The following is a 21248-nucleotide window of genomic DNA, read 5'->3' on the forward strand; positions in this document are numbered from 1 at the left end:
CCTGGGACTGATGACATGATGACAGACATTCTCTCCTGCTGAAACCTTGTGAAAATAATTGTGTTGTGTTGATTTGAGCAGTATTACAAGGCATCAGTTATTACAGTCCATGAGCTAAGAGCAGTATGGAATGTATTAGGCATTGATATCAGTATTTTACCATTTTATATGTCTATCAATGGGAGATAGACAATTGGTCTTCAGAAATTCTTGCCCATTTATATACTTCACATCCTGTAATTCATTGAGGACTAAAGCAAGGTTTTAAATAAAATAAAATGTGCAGCAAAAATCTGTGATTTTATTCAGAGAAGGTTTTGATTGTGGAATTTGGAATCATTCTTCACCAATTGTTTCTTAAAATCCAGTTTGCCATATTGAATATCGAAAAGTTCTTAAAATACCACTTCTGTAGTTATATATTATACTCAGTGTGAGCACCTTGAAAGTTCCTGAAGAAATTCCAGCGGTTGGCACACCTAATTTTCTCAAAGCAAAATTATGAAGATTGGGGCAAGTTTATATTCATTTTAAAAAATATTTTCAGCCCATGCCCCTCACAGAACCTATCCTTAGTGAGAATGAGCATGTAAAAATAAATCAGAAATGTTTTTTCTTAACTGCATACAAAAATACTCAGCTTTGCACATCTCTGTCACTAAAGATACAGATACTGTTTAGTATGAAAAAGTCGTCCTTTCCTTCTCTTTTATGAGTCTCTCTTTATGCCCTTTTGTGTCCCTCAGCCTCACCTATCCTTCTGCATTTCCCTCGTACTCGATGTGTTTGTCTCTTCTCTTATGTGCTTCTTTTCTCCTTCGCTGTTTTTGGGGCAGCTCAGGGGTTCCACTGGGCGACATTTGCACTGATAGGTCGGGTCCAGCAACTTTGGGACTTGTATCTCATTTTCCCTTTGGAAATTTGACAGATATGAACATTGAACATTAATGGGCAAAATAAAACAGTTTTCAGTGATAACCTCACTCCAGAGTCAGTGTCACAGAGTGCAGGGATTCCAGATCTTGGCGGGATTCCGGATTGTAGCATTTATTTATTTTTTTACAATCAGTGTATGCTTCAGGAGGGAAAACTCAGACAAGGTGTCATTCCCATCTACTCCCCCACATCAAGGGACCTCTTTAGTTAGAATGGCAATGATAGAGGCCTGGAGTTTGTTGCATTGGAATGAAAGGTATGGGGATTGGTGGGGGCGGGGGGGGTGGGTGGTGATATTTTTAAAAAAACAGAATAAAGTTAAGTTGACCCAAGGAAGTAAAGTATCTTATTCAACAGTAATCTTGACAATTGAGCAAAACAAATGGTAACATAAAAAAGCTTTCTCACATAATGGCATTGAAGCAATAAGTTTCCTGCGACTCACCATGATGCTATACGATGTAGGTATTTGGGCTGTTTACCAAAAAATAATTGTATGTGCTCATAGACCTTGAAGCAGACTTCAAAAAGATTTTGCTTCAATTACTTTTGAAAGTCATATTGAATCATGTTCCTCTTCTGTGCTTTCAGCTTCAATGTGGAACCAGGCTATGATTTCCTTCATATCTATGATGGGCCAGACTCTCTCAGTTCTCTGATTGGCAGCTTTCATGGCTCGCAGGTGCCTGACAGAATAGAGAGTAGCAGCAACAACCTCTTTCTGGCCTTTCGCAGTGATGCCTCTGTCAGCATGATGGGATTTGCTCTTGAATACATGGGTAACTCATTTTCATTCAAGCAGATCATTATATAAGCAATAATTAACAAGAAAGTGCTGCTTGTTACCAAAGCCCCAGGGATAACTTCCAAATATACTTCTGATGAGTGCAACCATGCATCTAAGCCTTGAAAGAAAGTACACATCTGAATTCATTATTTCTTTTAAATTACGCATTTTTTAAAGGTATAATTGAATTAGTTCCATTCCCATCTGTTGTTCTTATGATATTGCAATGTTCCACAGCATAAGTAGCATAGTTGGCCAGTTCTTAAAAGAACTGTGTTTGGTACAGGATTCTGCAAACATCATGTTCAAAGAGAAGCTGCCTGGCAATGTTTGTTAATGGTGGGGACGGGTGAAGGTGTGGAGGGGGTGTCATGGCCTGGTAAACAGGGAGGAAAGGATAGGAAGAATCAAAATTAAGAAGGTAATTGACAGTGGGCCACTGTTCAGTAGCTACTGGGAGCAGATTATTCTGCTGCCTTCCTAACTGAGGGATGATATCTGTCACAGTAACAGAGGCAAACATAATTCTCTCAATTAAATTGTTTTTTTTTTTAAACCTTCTGTAGTGGCTTTTAACAAGTTAAATATGTTTATCTGTCTTCTATTCATCTGATGCCATGTCTATTTACATGCTGGTAGGCTCAAAATTGAGGGGGAAAGCAACACAGGTCAATACATTCATTGTCATGAAACAAATGCGCTGTCGATCAGCATAAGAACTGGATTTTAATGCATTTTACAGGGTTGACTGCCCCATTTCCATAAGGATCTTTAGGAACATGAAAAGGCCATTAAGTCCAATAAGACCTTCCTTATTTTTTTGCAAGCTGGCTGGCCAACCTGCTTTTTTCTGGCTTACTAATTCAGTAGAGATCTTTTGAGATCTATGATTTTGACTTTCTCATGGCAATGGGTCAGACCAAGCTCATTTAAAAAAGAGAAAATTGCTTTTTATGGTACTATACTAAGCATACTTGAGTGAATAAGTTTAATCACTCAAATGCTTGTTTTATTGAATAAAATGTTCTTCTCAAGGATGTTAGTGGGCATGCTAAATAACCAAGTAATAGATGAAAGTAATAAATGAAAGTGTTGGCTGTGGCTCAGTTGGTAGCACACTCCTCTCTAGGTGAGGAAAGTTATTGGTTCAAGTTCCATTTCAGAGACTTGAGCACAAAAATCTGGGCTGACACACCAGTATAGTACTGAGGGAGTGCTGCACTCTCAGAGGTGCTATCTTTCGGATGAGGTGTTAAGCTGAGACCCTCTCTGCCCCAAGGTGGATGTAAAAAGATCCGATGGCACTATTTTGAAGAAGATCAGGGGAGTCCTGGCCAATATTTATCCCACAATCAACATCACAAAAACAAATTATCTGGCCATTATCACATTGCTGTTTGTGGGACTTTGCTGTGCATTAATTGTCTGCCACATTTCCTACAACAGTGACTACACTTCAAAAATACTCCATTGGCTGTAAAGCGCTTTGGGATGTCCTGTGGTCTTGAAAAGCACTGTCTAAATTCAAGTCCTTCTTAAAGGAGCAACCACTAGAATGAGTGCTATAAGTCGTGGAATTTAAGTGACACAATTGTGTTCTAGTAAAGTATTGAGTTAAATAAACATGAACCTGTTAATGTGAGGGAGATGCTGAGGTAATTAAAACAAGTTGTCATTACGACTATGGAGGAGATTTCCAAAAATGCTGTAAGCCATGCTATGATGAACTGTCATGCAATAAGTGCCAAAATAACAAGGATTAAGGGGTTCTCTGGAAATACAGTCATAATTCCTGATTTGAAGGACTTTGTTGCAGAGTGCAGGAATGTAATTGCCGTCACTGATTTATTTAATTGCAGCAATTTAACAGAGGTATTATTTTGCTCATGCTCTGATGGGCAACACCATAATGATCTCTACTGAACGACGACAAACAAAATGTACCTTCAGATAAGCTGCATTTTTTTAAAGCTAGAAAAACACCAGTTTTAAAACTTTGGAGAGAGGCAAGGTGGAAAGACAATGCAGAGGAAGGGGTGAATAAGGGGAAAGAAGGTGGATGAGGTGTGCAACAGATGGCTTGAAGTCTTTGCAAATTGAGACTTGAAATTCCACATAATCATTTGTGGCCCACTGGCTGATTTTAACATGAGCTTCCAGCCCCCAGAACAAAAAGGTGAAAGATCCTTGCATTTAGAGTGTTTGATGATGTATTCATCCTTATATAAAAGCAAAATGCTGCAGATGCTGAAAATCTGTGGTAAAAACAGAAAATGTTAGAAATACTTAGGTCAGGCAGCATCTGTGGAGAGAAAAACAGAGTTAATGTTTCAGGTCACTCTGTTTTTCACCTCTCAACTTACTGCATATAGAGATTTAAGAATAATGTTTAAGTCCCTGAGTGTTTTAAGGGTGAAATAAAGAGACAAATGACAGATTTTCTCAGAGGTTCAAAAAGGAAGATAAATATTTTCACTCAATAAGTGAAAAAATATTTGCGACTTCACCTGTTCATGCTCTCTCTCTCTCTCTCTCTCTCTCTCTCTCACACACACACACATACACACACACACACACACACACACACGTACATAGAGTCTGATTGTTGCAAAAGAGTTTGTTGTTAAAAGAAAATATTTAGAAGCTTTTCGGGAGAAAATCTTTCAGTGGTGCTAGCCTGAATGCTCTTTGTCTTGAAAAAGATGAGGTGTCACAGATTCCTTGTGGTTAAGCCTCAATCCAAGGTTGATGGTGGAAATTCTGGTTCACTTTCACAGATGGGGTGTCCCAAAGTCACCTTGCAACTTCTCTCCTCCAGTAGTTAAAAGATGTTATCAGTAGGGCTTCTGCTTAGCTGGAACTGTCTCATAGCTGTTCTGGTTGTAAAAGACCTTCTCTGGTTGCCTGTGTTCTGCCTTTCTCTCTCTAGAGCAATACCTTTTAAGGTGGAAACTTGTCAGATTGGGGTATCGGTCAGGTGACTAAGGGCTCTCCCCCCTGGAGTGAGTCACACAATGATCCAGGATATGTGAACCATTGTTATATAATGGCTTCTGAATTTGGTCCATTCTGAGAAATAGATGTTTATTTTGCACCTATTATTCTGGCCCTGACTTCGGAGTCAGTCTGTCTGCAGAAGTTTTTGTTAGCTCCATTCCTGCAGATAGGAGTTGTTAGTATGGAATAGGCTGTTTTCCATTTCAATGTGTTTTCCCCCATTCAAATTGTCATGACCAGGTGAGAAAAGGCTCTAGGGGGTTCCCTCTCAATCTTTTGCTGGTTTGACCAGAACAGGGTTTAATTTTTAAAACACTGTGTTTCAGCTTCCCCTCAGTGAATCCTTGTTTACTGCTCTCCAATTATAGTGGCAAAGAAATCAACCAGACAGGTTTTAGAGTCATAGAGTCATAGAGTCGTACAGCATAGAAACAGGCCCTTCGGCCCACTGTGTCCATGCTGACCATAACGTCTATCTATACGGATCCCGTTTGCCTGCATTAATTCCATATCCCTCTATGCCTTGCTCATTCAAGTACCTGTCCAGATGCCTCTTAAATGTCTCTACTGTTCCTGCCTCCACCACCTCCTCAGGCAGCTCATTCCAGATACCCACTATTCTTTGTGTGAAAAATTTACCCCTTTGATCCCCTTTAAACCTCCTCCCTCTCACCTTAAATCTATGCCCTCTAGTTTTAGTCACCCCTACCATAGGAAACAGACTTTGGCTATCTACGCCTCTCATAATTTTATATACCTCTATCATGTCCTCTCTGAGCCTCCTTCGCTCCAGGGAAAACAGACCCAGCCTATCCAAACTCTCTTTATAACTCAAGCCCTCCAAACCAGGCAACATCCTTGTGAATCCTTTCTGCACCCTCTCTAGCTTAATTACATCTTTCCTGTAGAAAAGTATAAGTTCATTAAGCTTAAAACTCTAATTCAGTCAAAACTACTACGAATACGCACCGCGACCATGCTAGCATGCATACGCGATAAACACACATGCAGATAGAGACAGAAAAGGAGTAAGAATAAAGGGTAAAAGTTTGAAGCAATAGCTGGGGTTCGTTTACTGTCCTTTCAGTTTGATGTCGTTTGATTGCAGTTAAACCTTGCTGTTTCGTTGGGGCCCCTTGCATGCTTTCAACGTGTTTCAATGTAGGAATCTTCTTTCTTGAGGTTTAAGTGGCTTCAATAGATTTGGAAATTCATGAGAGAGAGAGATAGCCAGGGAGAGACACCTTCATTCTGTGTTGTCTTCGAAGCAGTCTCTGTCATCAACTTGTCCTATGAGCACAATTCAAAAACCCTGGGCCAACAGGTTAGTCATGTGACTATTTTTTTTAAACAAACTCTCCTGCGTTTTTGTGGATTCCTTTCATATAAGACACCCGCAGTGGGGGCAGGAAGGGGGTGGGTGGGTAATGGAAAGCTGGCTTGTTCCACTTTCAGTGTCTGGTGCTCAAAATCCATTTGGGTTAATTGGATCAGGGAGCAGTTCCATTGTCTTTTCCTAGGCAACTGTCTCTTAGAATACAAATTTTCCAGCCATTACTGATCTCTTTAAACAATTCATCTCTTCAGTCTAGTAACAGTTTAAAATTAATGTTCATAAGACAAAATTAATATGCCTCATACGTGGCAGGTGGGCTCTTCATGACACCTCCACTCCCAACGTAATGAAATGCAATTTTTTGAAGAGCAATTCCTCAAAAGGAACTAGAGAGAAGAGTAGGTCGAGGAAAACACATATGCATCTCTCTCATTCATTCTCATTCATTCAGAAATCCTAAAAATTATTACAGCCTGTCTTTTCTTGGTAGCAGTGCTGCTTTAAACTGCCCTTTTTGGCATCGCAATAAATATGTGATTTTTGGGGAATTCTTGTTTTCAGTTTGCACATTTCCATGACTGCCTAGGGTGTCATTGTTCCTGTTGAGGTCTGCAAGGGGTGGATTAGATTTAATTAGCCCTAGGTTGTACTTCTACTCATGGACGTCGGCAGTGGGTGGATCCACTTGGAACTCTCTTTCAGTGCTTTGATATGTCATGGTCCTGTCGTTTTTTTTTCGGAATATGCCGTTTGCCTTTAAGGCTTGCAAGGGATCAGTATTGCTTTAACAGCCGGCAAGCCTTAGGAGTTATAGGAAGGTGCATTTTCATTGCCTTAGAAACTGCCATTTGGAGACTGCAATTCAAAGGGTGCATTCTCAATACCATGGAAAGCTCACTGGTAGTGAGCCTGATGTGATACATTTGTTACAATTCTGTTTGAACTGGCAGTTAGTAAGACAGTTTGAACACATAGACAGAGACACAGGGCACAGCTGTGATGAGCACACCTGAAACAGAGCTCTCTACCATTTAAACTGAAGGAAGAGGATTTTAGTCTGATTATTATTATCTCTCAAAATTCTAAAAAACATCAAGCAAAGACAGAGATCTCAGGTAATTTAAATTGAAGAAAGGAAAGTTTGACTGTGACAATCTTTTATCCCTTAAAAAACTCTAAAGTCAGACCGATTCCATTGAAAGTGTTTGCAAGTTGTTAATTGTTGAAATTCGCTGGGGATGGAAAGCATCACCTAGTGAAGTTAGACTACAGACTGTTCTACTGCGAAAGAACCTTTTCTCCCGTATCGGACGACTATGAGGACTTCAAGCAACCTCGGACTGTAAATTTGCAAGGACTCTAATTTTTTCTATTTTAAATGCTGTTTATAGCTTCATAGTGTTTAAGAATTTAGTTCTTTTAATAAAGGGTTAATTTGTTGATTTAAAGACACCTGATTTGGTTAGCCTCCTTTGGAGGTTAATAGATTGTACAATTTGGTGGGTCTTTCTTTAATTTGGAAAGTTTGTAAATGATATGCTAGCCGATCTATGGAACGACAGGATTGAAATAACAGTACGTTGGTCCCACCACAATATGAATCGTATATTTTGTTTGGGGGCTTTGACAGGAGCAGTCAGTCGTAACAGATGAGTCATGCAAGGGCTTTTCACTTTAGAGGATGGTTGCTTCCCTTTTCTCCTGACTGTGGGAGCAGATTCTTTGCTAATCCTTTTGTCCTCTGGGACATTCCTGCTTACAGGTATTTGTCCAGATTCTACTGCACTCCTCTTGCGGCACTTTGACTTGGTGAGGCATCACCCTCACGGTTTCTCTGCCCTCTTGAGGCCTTTTGTTTTTCTGCAGGTTCCTGTAAATGCTGTTTGCAACTCTGGTGGGATGCTTCTGGTGTCTGCTTTTACATAGGACGATGTGGGGTCTAACTTTTCAAACATTCGGAGTTGGCTGACCATTTGGGATTCCATTTGGGATTCCTCCCGGACTTCCTTTAACCTGCCCTCTTTGGCCCTTTTCCCCCTTTCCTTTCTAACCTTTTGCCAGTCTTGTACCTGTCTGGTCCCTTTTGTTCTCGGCAGGGGTCCCTTACAGTTCACTAGCCCTTTGCTGGAGAGTCCTCCAAACACCATTACAGAACTTAAGGCTGCAGATTTCACTGTGGGTTGGGGTTTTTCCTCAACCTGCCACTTGTGGCAACTCCTACAGTACTCTACCACATCTTTGTGGACTTTGGTTTTTTGTATACCAACATGTACAGCCACTGCAATCTCATGGGCCATTCTTAATATTTCTCTCCGTTACCTCTGCGGCACCACTAACTGGTGAACCACTGTCCACTCTTTGTCCTCAGGTCAGTGAGGAGAACTCCACTTCCTCATCAGTACCTCATTCTTTAAATAGTAGCAGTCTGGGACTCCCTCTACTTCAACTTCATACTGGGCAGCCTGTGCTAACTCTCTCAGTACTGGGTCAGCTTGCTGAGCCTCAGCTAGGGATGATTCATTTAATTCATTCCCTGGGTCTTCTAACTTTCCAAAGAAAGTCTCAGGCAGACAGACCTCATTGTCATCTTCCTGCAGTGTCAATTCAGTCTTCTGTGGGGGGAACTGGTTTGATCATGGCCTGATACACTACATATGCAGGGAAACTGCAGGAGACCATCTCCTGCCACTGCCCTGTCTCTTTGACCTCCTTCAGTCTCTCTTTCACTACTGGGGAAGTTACCACCTTCGCCCGCGCCAGATCATTACCTAGGAGCAGCTCAACCCCGTCCACAGGCAAACTAGGGACAATCCCTATGGTCACCGGTCCCGAAACTAGATCGCACTCCAGGTGCACCCGGTGTGAATGTACAGGCATACACTGCCCTCCAATACCATTCACCAGCATTCTGGAGTTTACTGCACTCTCTGGGGGAAAGGTCAGGCCTTTTCCCAGTAAAAAGGATCTAGTGGTCCCTGTGTCCCTGAGGATTACTATGGGCTTGCTTTCCCCACTCGAGGGGACACAAAATCTTGATAACCTTCAGGAATCCTATTCAATTTTCCTGCACTTGCAGCAGTAGGCTTCCTGGGTTTTACTATTACTGCAGTTAAAGCTACAGCTTGTTCAGCAGTGCTTTCCATCAGGGTCCCTTCTCCTTCACTGAGCGGATGTGCTCTGATTAACCCTAAAGGTTTTCCTCTTAGTTTCCAGCAGTCAGCTCTTAGATGACCTGCTTTATTACAATGGAAGGACACAGGTCTCTAGCACACACAACCAGAATAAAATCTGTATTGAAATCTTTTCTCTTTTTTAATTGGGATCAATTTGACTTCCCACTTCCAATTTTCTCGTTTGTCTGTGGGTCCAATCTGGATGCTCGCCTCCAAATTTCTGTTATGATCAGGTGAGAAAGGGGTCCAGGGGTTTCCTCTCAGCCTTTCCCTGGTTTGACCGTAACAGGGTTTAATTTTTAAAACACCGTGTTTCAGCTTCCCTTCAGTGAACCCTTGTTCACTGCTCTCCAATTCTGGTGCCAAATAAACCAACCAGACAGGTTTTCGTAGATTTAAACAAGAAAGGTGTAAGTTTATTCATCGTAAAACTCTAATTCTGTTAAAACTACTACGAATATGTGATGCGACCATGCTAGCAGGCATACACGATAAACACACACACAGATAGAGACAGAAAAGGAGTAAGAATAAAGAGGAAAAGTTTGAAGCAATAGCTTGGGGTTCATCTATTGTCCTTTGAGTTCAATATAGAGTCTTTGAATGCAAATAAAATCTTGCTGTGTCTTTGGGGCCCAGTGGAGGTTTTCAAATTTGTTTAGATGTAGGAGTCTTCTCTCTTGAGGTTTAAGTGGCTTCAGTGGATTTGGAAATTCATGAGAGAGAGATAGCCAGTGAGAGAGACCTTCATTCTATGTTGTCTTCAAAGCAGTCTCTGTCATCAACCTGTCCAGTGGGCCAGCAGGTTAGTCATGTGATGAGTTTTTTAACAAACTCTCCTGCGTTTTTTTAAATTCCTTTCATCTTAGCAGAAACCTGCAATGGTTGGGGGGAGGGGGGAATGGAATGCTGGCTTGTTCCACCTTCAATGTCTGGTGATCAAAAGCTATTTGGTTTAATTGGATCAGGGAGCAGTTCCATTGTCTTTTCCTGGGCAACTGTCTCTTAGAATGCAAATTTTTCCAGCCACTGCTGATCTCTTTAAACAATTCATCTCTTCAGTCCAGCAACAGTTTAAAATTAATGTTTCATATGACAAAATTAATATTCCTCATTTGTGGCAGTTGGGGGTCTTCATGACATAATCCAGTCATGGATAGTGGGTTTCGTCTTCAACAAGCAATGTGTCCAGATTTCGAACAGATCCAGCAATGCAAAACTGGGCATCCATGAGGCGCTGTGGGCCATCAGCAGCAGCAGAATTGTACTCAACCACAATCTGTAACCTCATGGCCCGACATATCCCCCACTCTACCATTACCATCAAGCCAGGAGACCAACCGTGGTTCAATGAAGAGTGCAGGAGGGCATGCCAGGAGCAGCACCAGGCATACCTCAAAATGAGGTGTCAACCTGGTGAAGCTACAACACAGGAATATCTGCGAAAGCAGCATACGATAGACAGAGCTAGGCGATCCCATAACCAACGGATCAGATCCAAGCTCTGCAGTCCTGCCACATCCAGCCGTGAATGGTGGTGGACAATTAAACAACTAACTGGAGGAGGTGGCTCCACGAATATCCCCATCCTCAATGATGGAGGAGCCCAGCACATCAGTGCGAAAGATAAGGCTGAAGCATTTGCAACAATCTTCAGCCAGAAGTGCTGAGTTGATGATCCATCTCGGCCTCCTCCTGAAGTCCCCAGCATCACAGATGCCAGACTTCAGCCAATTCGATTCACTCCGCCTGATATCAAGAAACGACTGAAGGCACTGGATACTGCAAAAGCTATGGGCCCTGCCAATATTCCAGCAATAGAAGTGAAGACCTGTGCTCCAGAACTTGCCGGGCCCCGAACCAAGCTGTTCCAGTACAACTACAACACTGGCATCTACCCGGCAATGTGGAAAATTGCCCAGGTATGTCCTGTACACAAAAAGCAGGACAAGTCCAACCCGGCCAATTACCGCCCCCTCAGCCTACTCTCAATCATCAGTAAAGTGATGGAAGGTATCATCAACAGTGCCATCAAGCGGCACTTGCTTAGCAATAACCTGCTCAGTCACGCTCAGTTTGGGTTCCGCCAGGGCTCAGCTCCTGACCTCATTACAGCCTTGGTTCAAACATGAACCAAAGAGCTGAACTCAAGAGGTGAGGTGAGAGTGACTGCCCTTGACATCAAGGCAGCATTTGACCGAGTATGGGATCAAGGAGCCCTAGCAAAACTGAGGTCAATGGGAATCAGGGGGAAAATCCTCTGCTGGCTGGAGTCATACCTAGCACAAAGGAAGATGGTTGTGGTTGTTGGAGGTCAATCATCTGAGCTCCAGGACATCACTACAGGGGTTCCTCAGGGTAGTGTCCTAGGCCCAACCATCTTCAGCTGCTTCATCATTGACCTTCCTTCAATCATCAGGTCAGAAGTGGGGATGTTCGCTGATGATTGCACAATGTTCAGCACCATTCGTGACTCCTCAGATACTAAAGCAGTCCGTGTAGAAATGCAGCAAGACCTGGACAATATCCAGGCTTGGGCTGATAAATGGCAAGTAACATTCGCGCCACACAAGTGCCAGGCAATGACCATCTCCAACAAGAGAGAATCTAACCATCTCCCCTTGACATTCAACGGCATTACCATCACTGAATCCCCCATTATCAATATCCTAGGGGCTACCATTGACCAGAAACTGAACTGGAGTAGCCATATAAATACCGTGGCTACAAGAGCAGGTCAGAGGCTAGGAATCCTGATGCGAGTAGCTCACCTCCTGACTCGCCAAAGCCTGTCCACCATCTACAAGGCACAAGTCCGCAGTGTGATGGAATACTCTCCACTTGCCTGGATGGGTGCAGCTCCAACAACACTCAAGAAGCTCGACACCATCCAGGACAAAGCAGCCCGCTTGATCGGCACCCCATCTACAAACATTCACTCCCTCCACCACCGACGCACAGTGGCAGCAGTGTGTACCATCTACAAAATGCACTGCAGCAATGCACCAAGGCTTCTTAGACAGCACCTTCCAAACCCGCGACCTCTACCAACTAGAAGGACAAGGGCAGCAAATGCATGGGAACACCACCACCTGCAAGTTCCCGTCCAAGTCACACACCATCCTGACTTGGAACTATATCGCCGTTCCTTCACTGTGGCTGGGTCAAAATCCTGGAAATCCCTTCCTAACAGCACTGTGGGTATACCTATGCCAAATGGACTGCAGCGGTTCAAGAAGGCAGCTCACCACCACCTTCTCAAGGGCAATTAGGGATGGGCAATAAATGCTGGCCTGGCCAGCAATGCCCACATCCCATGAATGAATAAAAAAAACATGTTTATTGACAGTACAGGACTGGTCACCTGACCTCTACTCCGTTTTGTCTGTACCACAAATATGTCCATTTTTTTGCAGTTCAGTTCAACAGTTGACTTTTATTTCATAATTCCCCCAGTTAATTTCATATTTCATTATTGTTCCCTCCACAAGCGTAACATTCCACTTCGAAAATACTAAAACTGATGAATTGTACCATGTGCAGTCTGTTTTCCCACACTCACATTGGACAAGTAAAGAATGGCATATTTCAAAAAAGTGAAATCTTGATGCAACTTTCGAGTATTTGGTGTCAATCCTTGTTTAGACCTCCCAATACCACGATCCTGCTTCCAGCCCTTATTGGTATGACCATCTCAACGCGAGGTTAAAGTTAGATGCATAGGAGGTGATTTTCATGTCTGTAGGACATACTGAGAAAATTACCCTGAAATCATAATTGTCCCTAGGGTGGTAAGTAAATTGCCGGTTGAACAGTACAGGGTTATCTGAAGCGTTAACCTGTTTTTATTTTTCAGCTGGTTTAAGGTTTTAGTTAAGAAGCATCACTTTCCTTCTCTTACTGCTTCATTCATGTTTTATTTTCCTTTTGAAGTTTGCTATTACTCCCCAATATTACATAAAGTGGTTGGAATGAGAAGGTGGGCTAGTTACTTGCTGCCAAACGTTTGACAGTGCCACCCTCAAATTGGACAATTTTTCATTGATCCCTTTGGGATGGCTAACTCAGCTCAGTATGCTTCAAACCCAACAGCAGCATGGCCTTGATTCCCAGCGTGGATTTGACATTTTGTCAGGACCCTTTAGTAATCATTACATGCTTCCTGTGTAACAGTTTGAAAATATGCAAGTGTTCGCCTCAAAGACAGAATAATTTTCATAAGTAAACACAGAAAGTGTTTGTATATTTCTGAATTGTTCTTGCATCAGCAATTGTAAACAGTGTTGCTTGGATTTATACTCGCTTGCAATTAACAACCGTGTAAATGAATTCGCTCAAGAGCACATTGGTGGCAGATTTGCACAGCTTAAAAAATGAAACACTTCAAGTCAAGTACCACTGTGCCTTTGCTGCAATGCTGGAATCATGGAAATACACTGTTAGTATTATATTTAATGATAGTTGGACTGATGGAACCATTAAACACAATAATATTAGCCTGTGGTACACATCAACAATTTTCTACAGCTACATAAAAGTTTCAATTTCTTCTTTTGCAGTGTTTATTTAAATTAATAAAATGACTCTCTCATAAAGGAATTGCTCATTATCTCTTGAATTTCCAGCATACTGTCACTGTGCATTTGGATTCCCCACCCAGTGCAGTCTTAAATTTTTGAGGTGCAAAATGGGCATGATGCTAAGCAGTTTAACAAAACTGAGGCCTGTGTCTGATCTGGTCGGGCATTTGCCCCACTGCTTAATTGGTCAAGCCCTTTTGTTAGGCAGTAAGTGCAGGCCTCATTTTAATAAAAGAGAAAGACTTGCATTTATTTAGCACTTTTCACAGCCACTGGACTTCTCAAAGTGCTTTACAGCCAATGAAGTACTTTGGAAGTGTTGCCACTGGAAGAAACGCAGCAGCCAATTTGAGCACAGCAAATTTCCACAAACATCAATGTGATAATGACTAGATAATCTGTCTTTGTGATGTTGATTGAGGGGCAAACATTGGCCAGGGCACCAGGGATAACGCCCCTGCTCCTCTTCAAAATAATGCCACGGGATCTTTTAAATCCATCCAAGCAAGCAGATGGGGCCTTGGTTTAACATCTCATCCAAACGACAGCACCTCTGACTGAGCAGTGGTCCTTCAGTATTGTATGTCAAATTTGATTTTTTTGGTGCTTCAGCCCACTTGAACCCAGAACCTTCTGACTCAGAGGCGAGAGTACTAGCAAATGAGCCACAGCTGACACAATAGTCACATAAAATTTCCAATCATATCTGTAAATAATTTGTATCATTTAAACTCTGACAGACAATTGGTCATGTCACCCATGTACAACCTTTTCAATAAAAGAGCTTTTAAGTAAAAAAGACAAGTTATCACAAAGTGCACTCATTTCTGACCTGGATGCCTAAATTCACGTGGACTAGTTGGAGCTATCGGCCCCCTTTTGCCTCCCTTGTGCCCCCCCCCCCCCCACCCCTGCTGGGAGTTACCTGTGGACCTTGAGAACAGCCAAAACTAGCCCACAACATGTCTGAATTATGATCGGACGCTCAAGGATGAATTTAAGACGTTCCCTGGCCTCCTCCATTCTGCTGCACTATTGGAATTGCATCCGGTTTTGGGTGGTGTCCAATTCCTATCCCAGTAACATCCCACTAAGTAACATCACCAGGTCCATTCTCTTTTCAAGAGTTTCATCGTCAGAACTCCTATGAAGGTCAGAATTTAATTGCTAGGATCCCTTTTTATAAATCAACCTTTAATAAAAATGGAGATTAACTTCAATCATCCTTTCCATTTTTCACTTTCTGACTCTTTTTTTATTTAAATGTCCTTTTTTCAAAAAGCTGTGTATGGCTGATATGACTAGTGGAATTGTCATTCAGAGTTTAAATGATACAAAATAAATACAGGTGTTAATGGAAATATCCTGTGGTGACATTGCAGCTGTCACACTGTCTGTAACTCTCTTCTTCAATTTCTGGCTCCTCTAATTTGTCATCAGCACTCCATGACAACAACAACTTCCATTTATGTGACGTCTTTTATGTAGCAAGCATCTGAAGGTGCTGCACAGAGGAGAACCGAATACAAGTGGTGATGGAAGAGTTAGGAGAGATGACCCAATGTTTGTTTTTGGGGAGGCTTTCATAGGCAGGGAGAGAAGTAACAGGATGGAGGGGTTTCGCTCTATTGAGACAGAGAGTCGGGCTTAAACAGCTGAAGGCTCTCCCGTCAACAGTGGGGCAGTAAAGGAGAATGCTCAAGCAGTCAGAGTAGGAGGACTGAAAGCACAGGTTGAGGTTAAGGAGTGGAGGAGGTTGCAGAAGCAAGATAGGGTGAGGCCATGGAGGAATTTGTAAATGGGGACAAAGATTTGAATTTGAAGTGTTGGTGACGAGGCATACCTATGTTATGTATACATGAATGTAGCTACATTTCAAAAAAAGTAGTTCATCGCCTGGAAAACTCTGTTGGACATCCTGAAGTTGTGAAAGGTGCTATATAAATGCAAGTTTTTTTTAATATTTGCTGTGATTCTTCTATCTTCTCCACCAAACCCACTTCCTCTCTCTGCCCCCCATCCCCCCGTCCCCCCACTCAACCGCACACATAACCAACATACAAGGAAATTGTATTTGACAGATGTTCAAGTAAGCACCACTGGCTTGCAGTTCAAAGTATCCAGGAAAATGTGTTGTTAGCAGCAGCTGTGCCATTTGTGTTCTCAGTGGTGTAGTATCACAAATTGCCTTTGATAATACAGTTGCAGAGTCGACATGATCTTTCCAGAGTTTGTCATTATCGAAATTTAATGGAATTGGTTTTCACAAAGAAATAAACAGAGTTATTCACAATTTTAATGCAATTTTTGTTATTAAAGAGAACCCCAGAGAATCTTGCTTTGATCCTGGAACGATCAAGAATGGCACAAGGGTGGGGACGCACCTCAAGCTCGGATCCACAGTAACCTTTTACTGTGACAGTGGCTATGAAATAGTTGGCTATTCAACTCTGACTTGCATCATGGGAGGAGATGGAAAACCTTCCTGGAACAAGCCTGTTCCATCCTGTTCAGGTAACTGCACCCCATGCAGAAAAGTTTAGTCCAGGTATAAATGTACAAGATGCGATTCACAGTAACTGCCACTTACTTGCTGTAGGGTAAAATGTCAATAGTTTAGTCCTCTGGTTTCTTATGTCCCCACCATTCCATGCAAAAATTTCTTCCCTCGTGTTGTGCTCATCTGTGCTACAGGGTGTTACTACAGTGAGAACCAGGGTTGACGCACATTTCCATGTATAATGTGCAATCGCTGTGCCTCTTGGCTCTAAAGCATACAATGTGCTCAAAGATCATATTAGAAAATAAGAAATAATCCCAAACTGTTCTCTGTTATGTGAACAATACTGATTGGGTGCATTCCAATTCTAAGTATGAGAAAGATACCTATTAGCAAGGAACAAAAACCATGAAACGCACCTATCATTATTTACTTTCATGCAACAGCTAGGAAATAATTATGAAATTGCAGCAAGTAACCATCAGAAAATCAGCCAATCAAATCATTCAGGAGATTTTTTTTTTGCAAAGTGGCTAGCATGTTTTCTGAGCTTTCTAATGATATTTTTAACAAAATCACATCACAAATGAACAATTAATACGAGAATGACTAACCCTACATGTTTAGTGTTCTGTATAGTGTTTCATATCCCTGCAATGTCTTCTTTCTGGAGCTTCATCCTTTCCCAGGTGCTTAAGACAACAATTTCAATGCTTCCATCAGCTTCAGTTGGGAAGCTAGACTTCATTATCCTTTTTTGCCTCCCCTTAAAAGGAGGTATTATCATGCATGTGCAACAGACCCTATTTTCCTCAGATTTTTCAATTAGTTTTTTTTGTCTGATTTGAATAATTTGCCATTTGTTTCTGCTCTGTTACTGATAGAAGTGCCTAATATTCATTCTCTGCTTTTTATCAGATACTTTTCCTCTGAAAATCAAGTCACTCAATCGTGTGCAATAGGGTCTTTGTTAAGTTCAATATTTTTACCTGGAATTGTGAAATGTGCTGTATAACACTGTGGTAATTAAAAAAACAACACACTCTGATTCATTACGTGAAACACTTCAACAGAGTAGGTTATTATATTGAGGGTAGTGTGAGGTGGGAGTATAAATGGCATGAAAACAAAAAGGACTGTTATTTTCCAATAATTTTAACCTGTCATTTTACTCTATTTCTTACATTGACTTGTTCATTATGCACGGTCAGAATTAGAATGTTTTTGTGATCTGAATTTTAATCTGACCATTCGTCCTGAATATTTTTGAAAGATATGATTAGGTAACATTATCACATTTATTTATTAAGAAACCTCATTGCCTTTTAACCCTGGTTACCTAATAAGTACTCCAATAATCTGAATAAATTTAGTTTTGGAATACAATTAATTTTGGCACATTAGAAAAACTGAGGCTAGAAATAACTATTGGTGATAATAATAGATAAATGCTTTAACATTTTCATATATCATTGTTCTGTCTGTGCTTTTAACATCAGCTTTGGCTCATTTCAAAGTAAATAGGCTAATACATAGGAACAGTAGAGGCCATTTAACCCTTTGAGCCTGTTCTGCTATTCAATGAGATCATGGCTAATCTGTGACCTAACTCCACGACCTAACTCCACATTCACTCTTGGCTCCATATCCATTACTACCTTTTGGTTCACAAAAATCTATCAATTTCAGATTTAAAATTAACCATTGCCACTTGCAAAAGAGAGTTCCAAATTTCTGCCACCCTTTGTGTGGAGAAGTGTTTCCTAAATTCACCCTTGAAATATCATGCTCTAATTTACAGACGATGCCCCCCAGTTCTAGACTCCCCAACCAGTGGAAATAGTTTCTCTCCATCTACCCTATCTGATCCCCTTAATATCTTGAAAACTTCAATCAAATCACCCCTTACCTTTCTAAATTTCTGTGGATATAACCTAGTTTGTGTAATGTCTCCTCGTAATTTAATCCTTGGAGTCCAGGTATCATTCTAGTAAATTGATGCTGTATTCCCTACAGGGTCAATATATCCTTCCTAAGGTGTGGTGACTAAACTGCTCACCGTATTCCAGGTGAGGGCTTTGTATAGCTGTAACATAACTTCTACCCCCTTGTATTCTAGTCCTCTAGGTATAACGGCCAGGATTCCATTAGCCTTACTGATTATTTTCTGTATCTATTCATGTCATTTTAATGATCCATGTGAGCAGACCTCCAACTCTCTTTGGACCTCCACTGTTTTTAGCTTATCATTTAGAAAGTATACTGTTTTATTCTTTTTATGTCCAAAGTGGATGACCTCATGTTTGTCTGCATAGAAATCCATTTTCCATAGTTTTACCCACTCACTTAATATCTGTTTTGTAATTTTATGCATGGCTTACAATGTTGCCTATCTTTGTGACATTGGCAAACTTGGATATGCGATATTCTATCCCATCATCTCTGTTTTTAATGAATACAGTGAATAGTGTTGATGCCCAACACAGACCTTTGCAGGATACCACTAGTCACATCCTGCCAATGAGTACCAGCTCATTATCCCTACTCTCTGTCCCCTGCCACTCAGCCAATTTCTTAACCAGATCAATAATTTGCTTTCAACTTTTGCTAACAGTCTCTTATGAGAGACTTTATCAAATGCCTTCTGGAATTCCATATAGATAACATCCATAAACATTCCCCTGTCCACTCATTTATTCATCTCTTCAAAAAATTCAATCAGATTCGTCAGGCAGGACCTACCCTTTACAAAACTGTGCTGCCTCTCTTTGATCAGCTGAAAATTTGCAACATGTTCAATCACTCTCTCATTAATTGTACACATTTGTAATTTCCTGACAATAGATGTTCGGCTAACTGGTCTATAGTTCCCTGAATTTCCGCTCTTGACTTTCCTCAGTAGCAGAATGTCATGCACAATTTTTCAGTCTAAAAGAATAATTCCTGAATTATGGGAACTTTGGAAGACTATATGCAATGTTCTCATCTACTTCCTTTAAAAACCTGGAATGGAAACCTTCTGGTCCTGGGAATTTGTCACTGTTGAATGCCATTATTTTCTTCATTACTGTTATTTTGCTTACATAAATTTTAGTCAGCCTCTGTCTCTGATTCCCACATGCTACACCTCTGTTAAAATAGGAAATAGAAGACTACCATACTGTTACTGTAAGAAATTTGTCCAGTGTTATCACCAATAGTCTATCCTCTGGTATTACACTGCATACTTTCCCCATTTACTACTTTTTGACGCACACCACGTGACAAGCAATTGCGATTCAGTGGTTGGGGGCTGGCCTTTAGACTAGGGAGTGAAGCCTTTTGAAGGGTGAGTTGTAGCCAAAGTGTTCTGTTTTAAAAATGCTTAGGTTGAAATGAACACTTTCTTATGCATCTTTGTCATTGGGTGCATTGATGTCTCATACCATTCAACAACTCATCAAGCATTGCTGATGTTTCCTGAAACTTTCTCAGTCACTTGAGTGAAATACACCCCAAGCGATGGAAAAAAAAGTGGTTATATTGTCAGGGAAATGATAATCTCAGAAAGAATGGTGGCAATATTTCTCAAGCTGCAAAACGATGGTTATGTCCTGGAAGTATGGCAGCCTAGGAAACATCACAGTGCCCTTGATGTGGGAGTCAAAGGCAATAATTGCACGTAATGAATGCTCACAGAATGCCATATTATGATTTAATTTAAATAGTTATAAAGTACTAGGATTAGGATTTATTAAATTCATGATATGCTGCCAGTCAAAGAGAAGCCCCCCTGCCCTACATCGGACATGATTGTTGCATTTCATTTCTATAAACTTTCTGCTTTATTTTCCAGCACCATGTGGAGGCCAATACATTGGATCAGAAGGTGTCATTTTGTCTCCAAACTACCCTAAGAACTACACTGGTGGACAGACCTGTTTATATTCCATTATTGTGTCTAAGGACTATGGTATGGAGTTCTCTCTCATTGAAACAACGCTACCTGAGTTAATTGATTCCTGATCATGTATCTAAGAATGTGTTTCCATTGCATGGTTCCTGTTCTATATTATTATAAAGATGACCTGCTCAGAGACATTTTCAATACAGTATTTCTGTCCTTGTCTGTTACTAAGCAATCATTTCCATTTCCTCTTTCACTCTCATTTATTAATTGTTAAATTAACTTTGTGTTCATAAAAGACTCATCAGTAGCAGAGAGAGTCATTCTTTAGTCTTTTTATCTATGGCCTTCAAACTGCCACTTTCATCTTTTCTCAGCCCTTGCACAGACCTAGAAATTGCTAGAACATGGTTGAATGCTGTTTATAGAATAAATTAATATGTTTTTTGTTTTGTTTGCATTTTGTCGATAAGTCTCACGCGAAATCAATATGATTATAAAGTAATGTTGAGAGGCCTGAAATTGTCTCAGGACCCAAAAGAAAATTGCTAATTAATGTTTGAATTTTAATCTGTTGATTAATGAATGTATTTTCTTTTTCTCCCATGCAGTGGTATTCGGCCAGTTTACATATTTTCAAACAGCGCTGAATGATGTGGTGGAAGTGCATGACGGCCCAACCCAACATTCACGGCTCCTCAGTTCACTCTCTGGCTCCCACACAGGTACCTCCAAATCATTAGGCACAAAATCATGTGTACAAAGAAAATGATTCTTGAAGTGCAATCGAAACCTATTCTGTACTCCACTAATTCAAGTGTTTAACATGCAAGATAACAGGGAGTGTGTTACAGAGCTACAACAAGCCCCGTGCAATGAAATATCTTACCAGTGCACTTGCAATAACCTAGTGCAGTGTGAGTGATTGGTACAATATCAGTGCAGTGTGACTGACTGGTACAGTTCATTGCAGTATGTGTGATTGAATGCAGTATCAGTACAAAGCTGCAATGTGAGCAAAATGGTTTAGTCTCACTGCAGCATGAATGATGT

At 41.0% G+C, this 21248-nt stretch overlaps 1 protein-coding gene across 1 annotated transcript in view; it reads left to right on the top strand.

Annotated features, from left to right (window-relative positions):
• The window catches only part of csmd2 (CUB and Sushi multiple domains 2), a 2056060-nt gene that overhangs the window by 1726142 nt on the left and 308670 nt on the right, over positions 1–21248 (top strand). The window contains exons 29-32 of the mRNA XM_068011193.1: positions 1528–1715; positions 16129–16323; positions 20145–20261; positions 20807–20920. Coding sequence (XP_067867294.1) covers positions 1528–1715; positions 16129–16323; positions 20145–20261; positions 20807–20920 — 614 coding nt within the window. The remainder of the gene's footprint in view (positions 1–1527; positions 1716–16128; positions 16324–20144; positions 20262–20806; positions 20921–21248) is intronic.

The sequence above is a fragment of the Heterodontus francisci genome, chromosome 31, assembly GCF_036365525.1.
Source record: "Heterodontus francisci isolate sHetFra1 chromosome 31, sHetFra1.hap1, whole genome shotgun sequence".
Lineage (NCBI taxonomy): Eukaryota > Metazoa > Chordata > Chondrichthyes > Heterodontiformes > Heterodontidae > Heterodontus > Heterodontus francisci.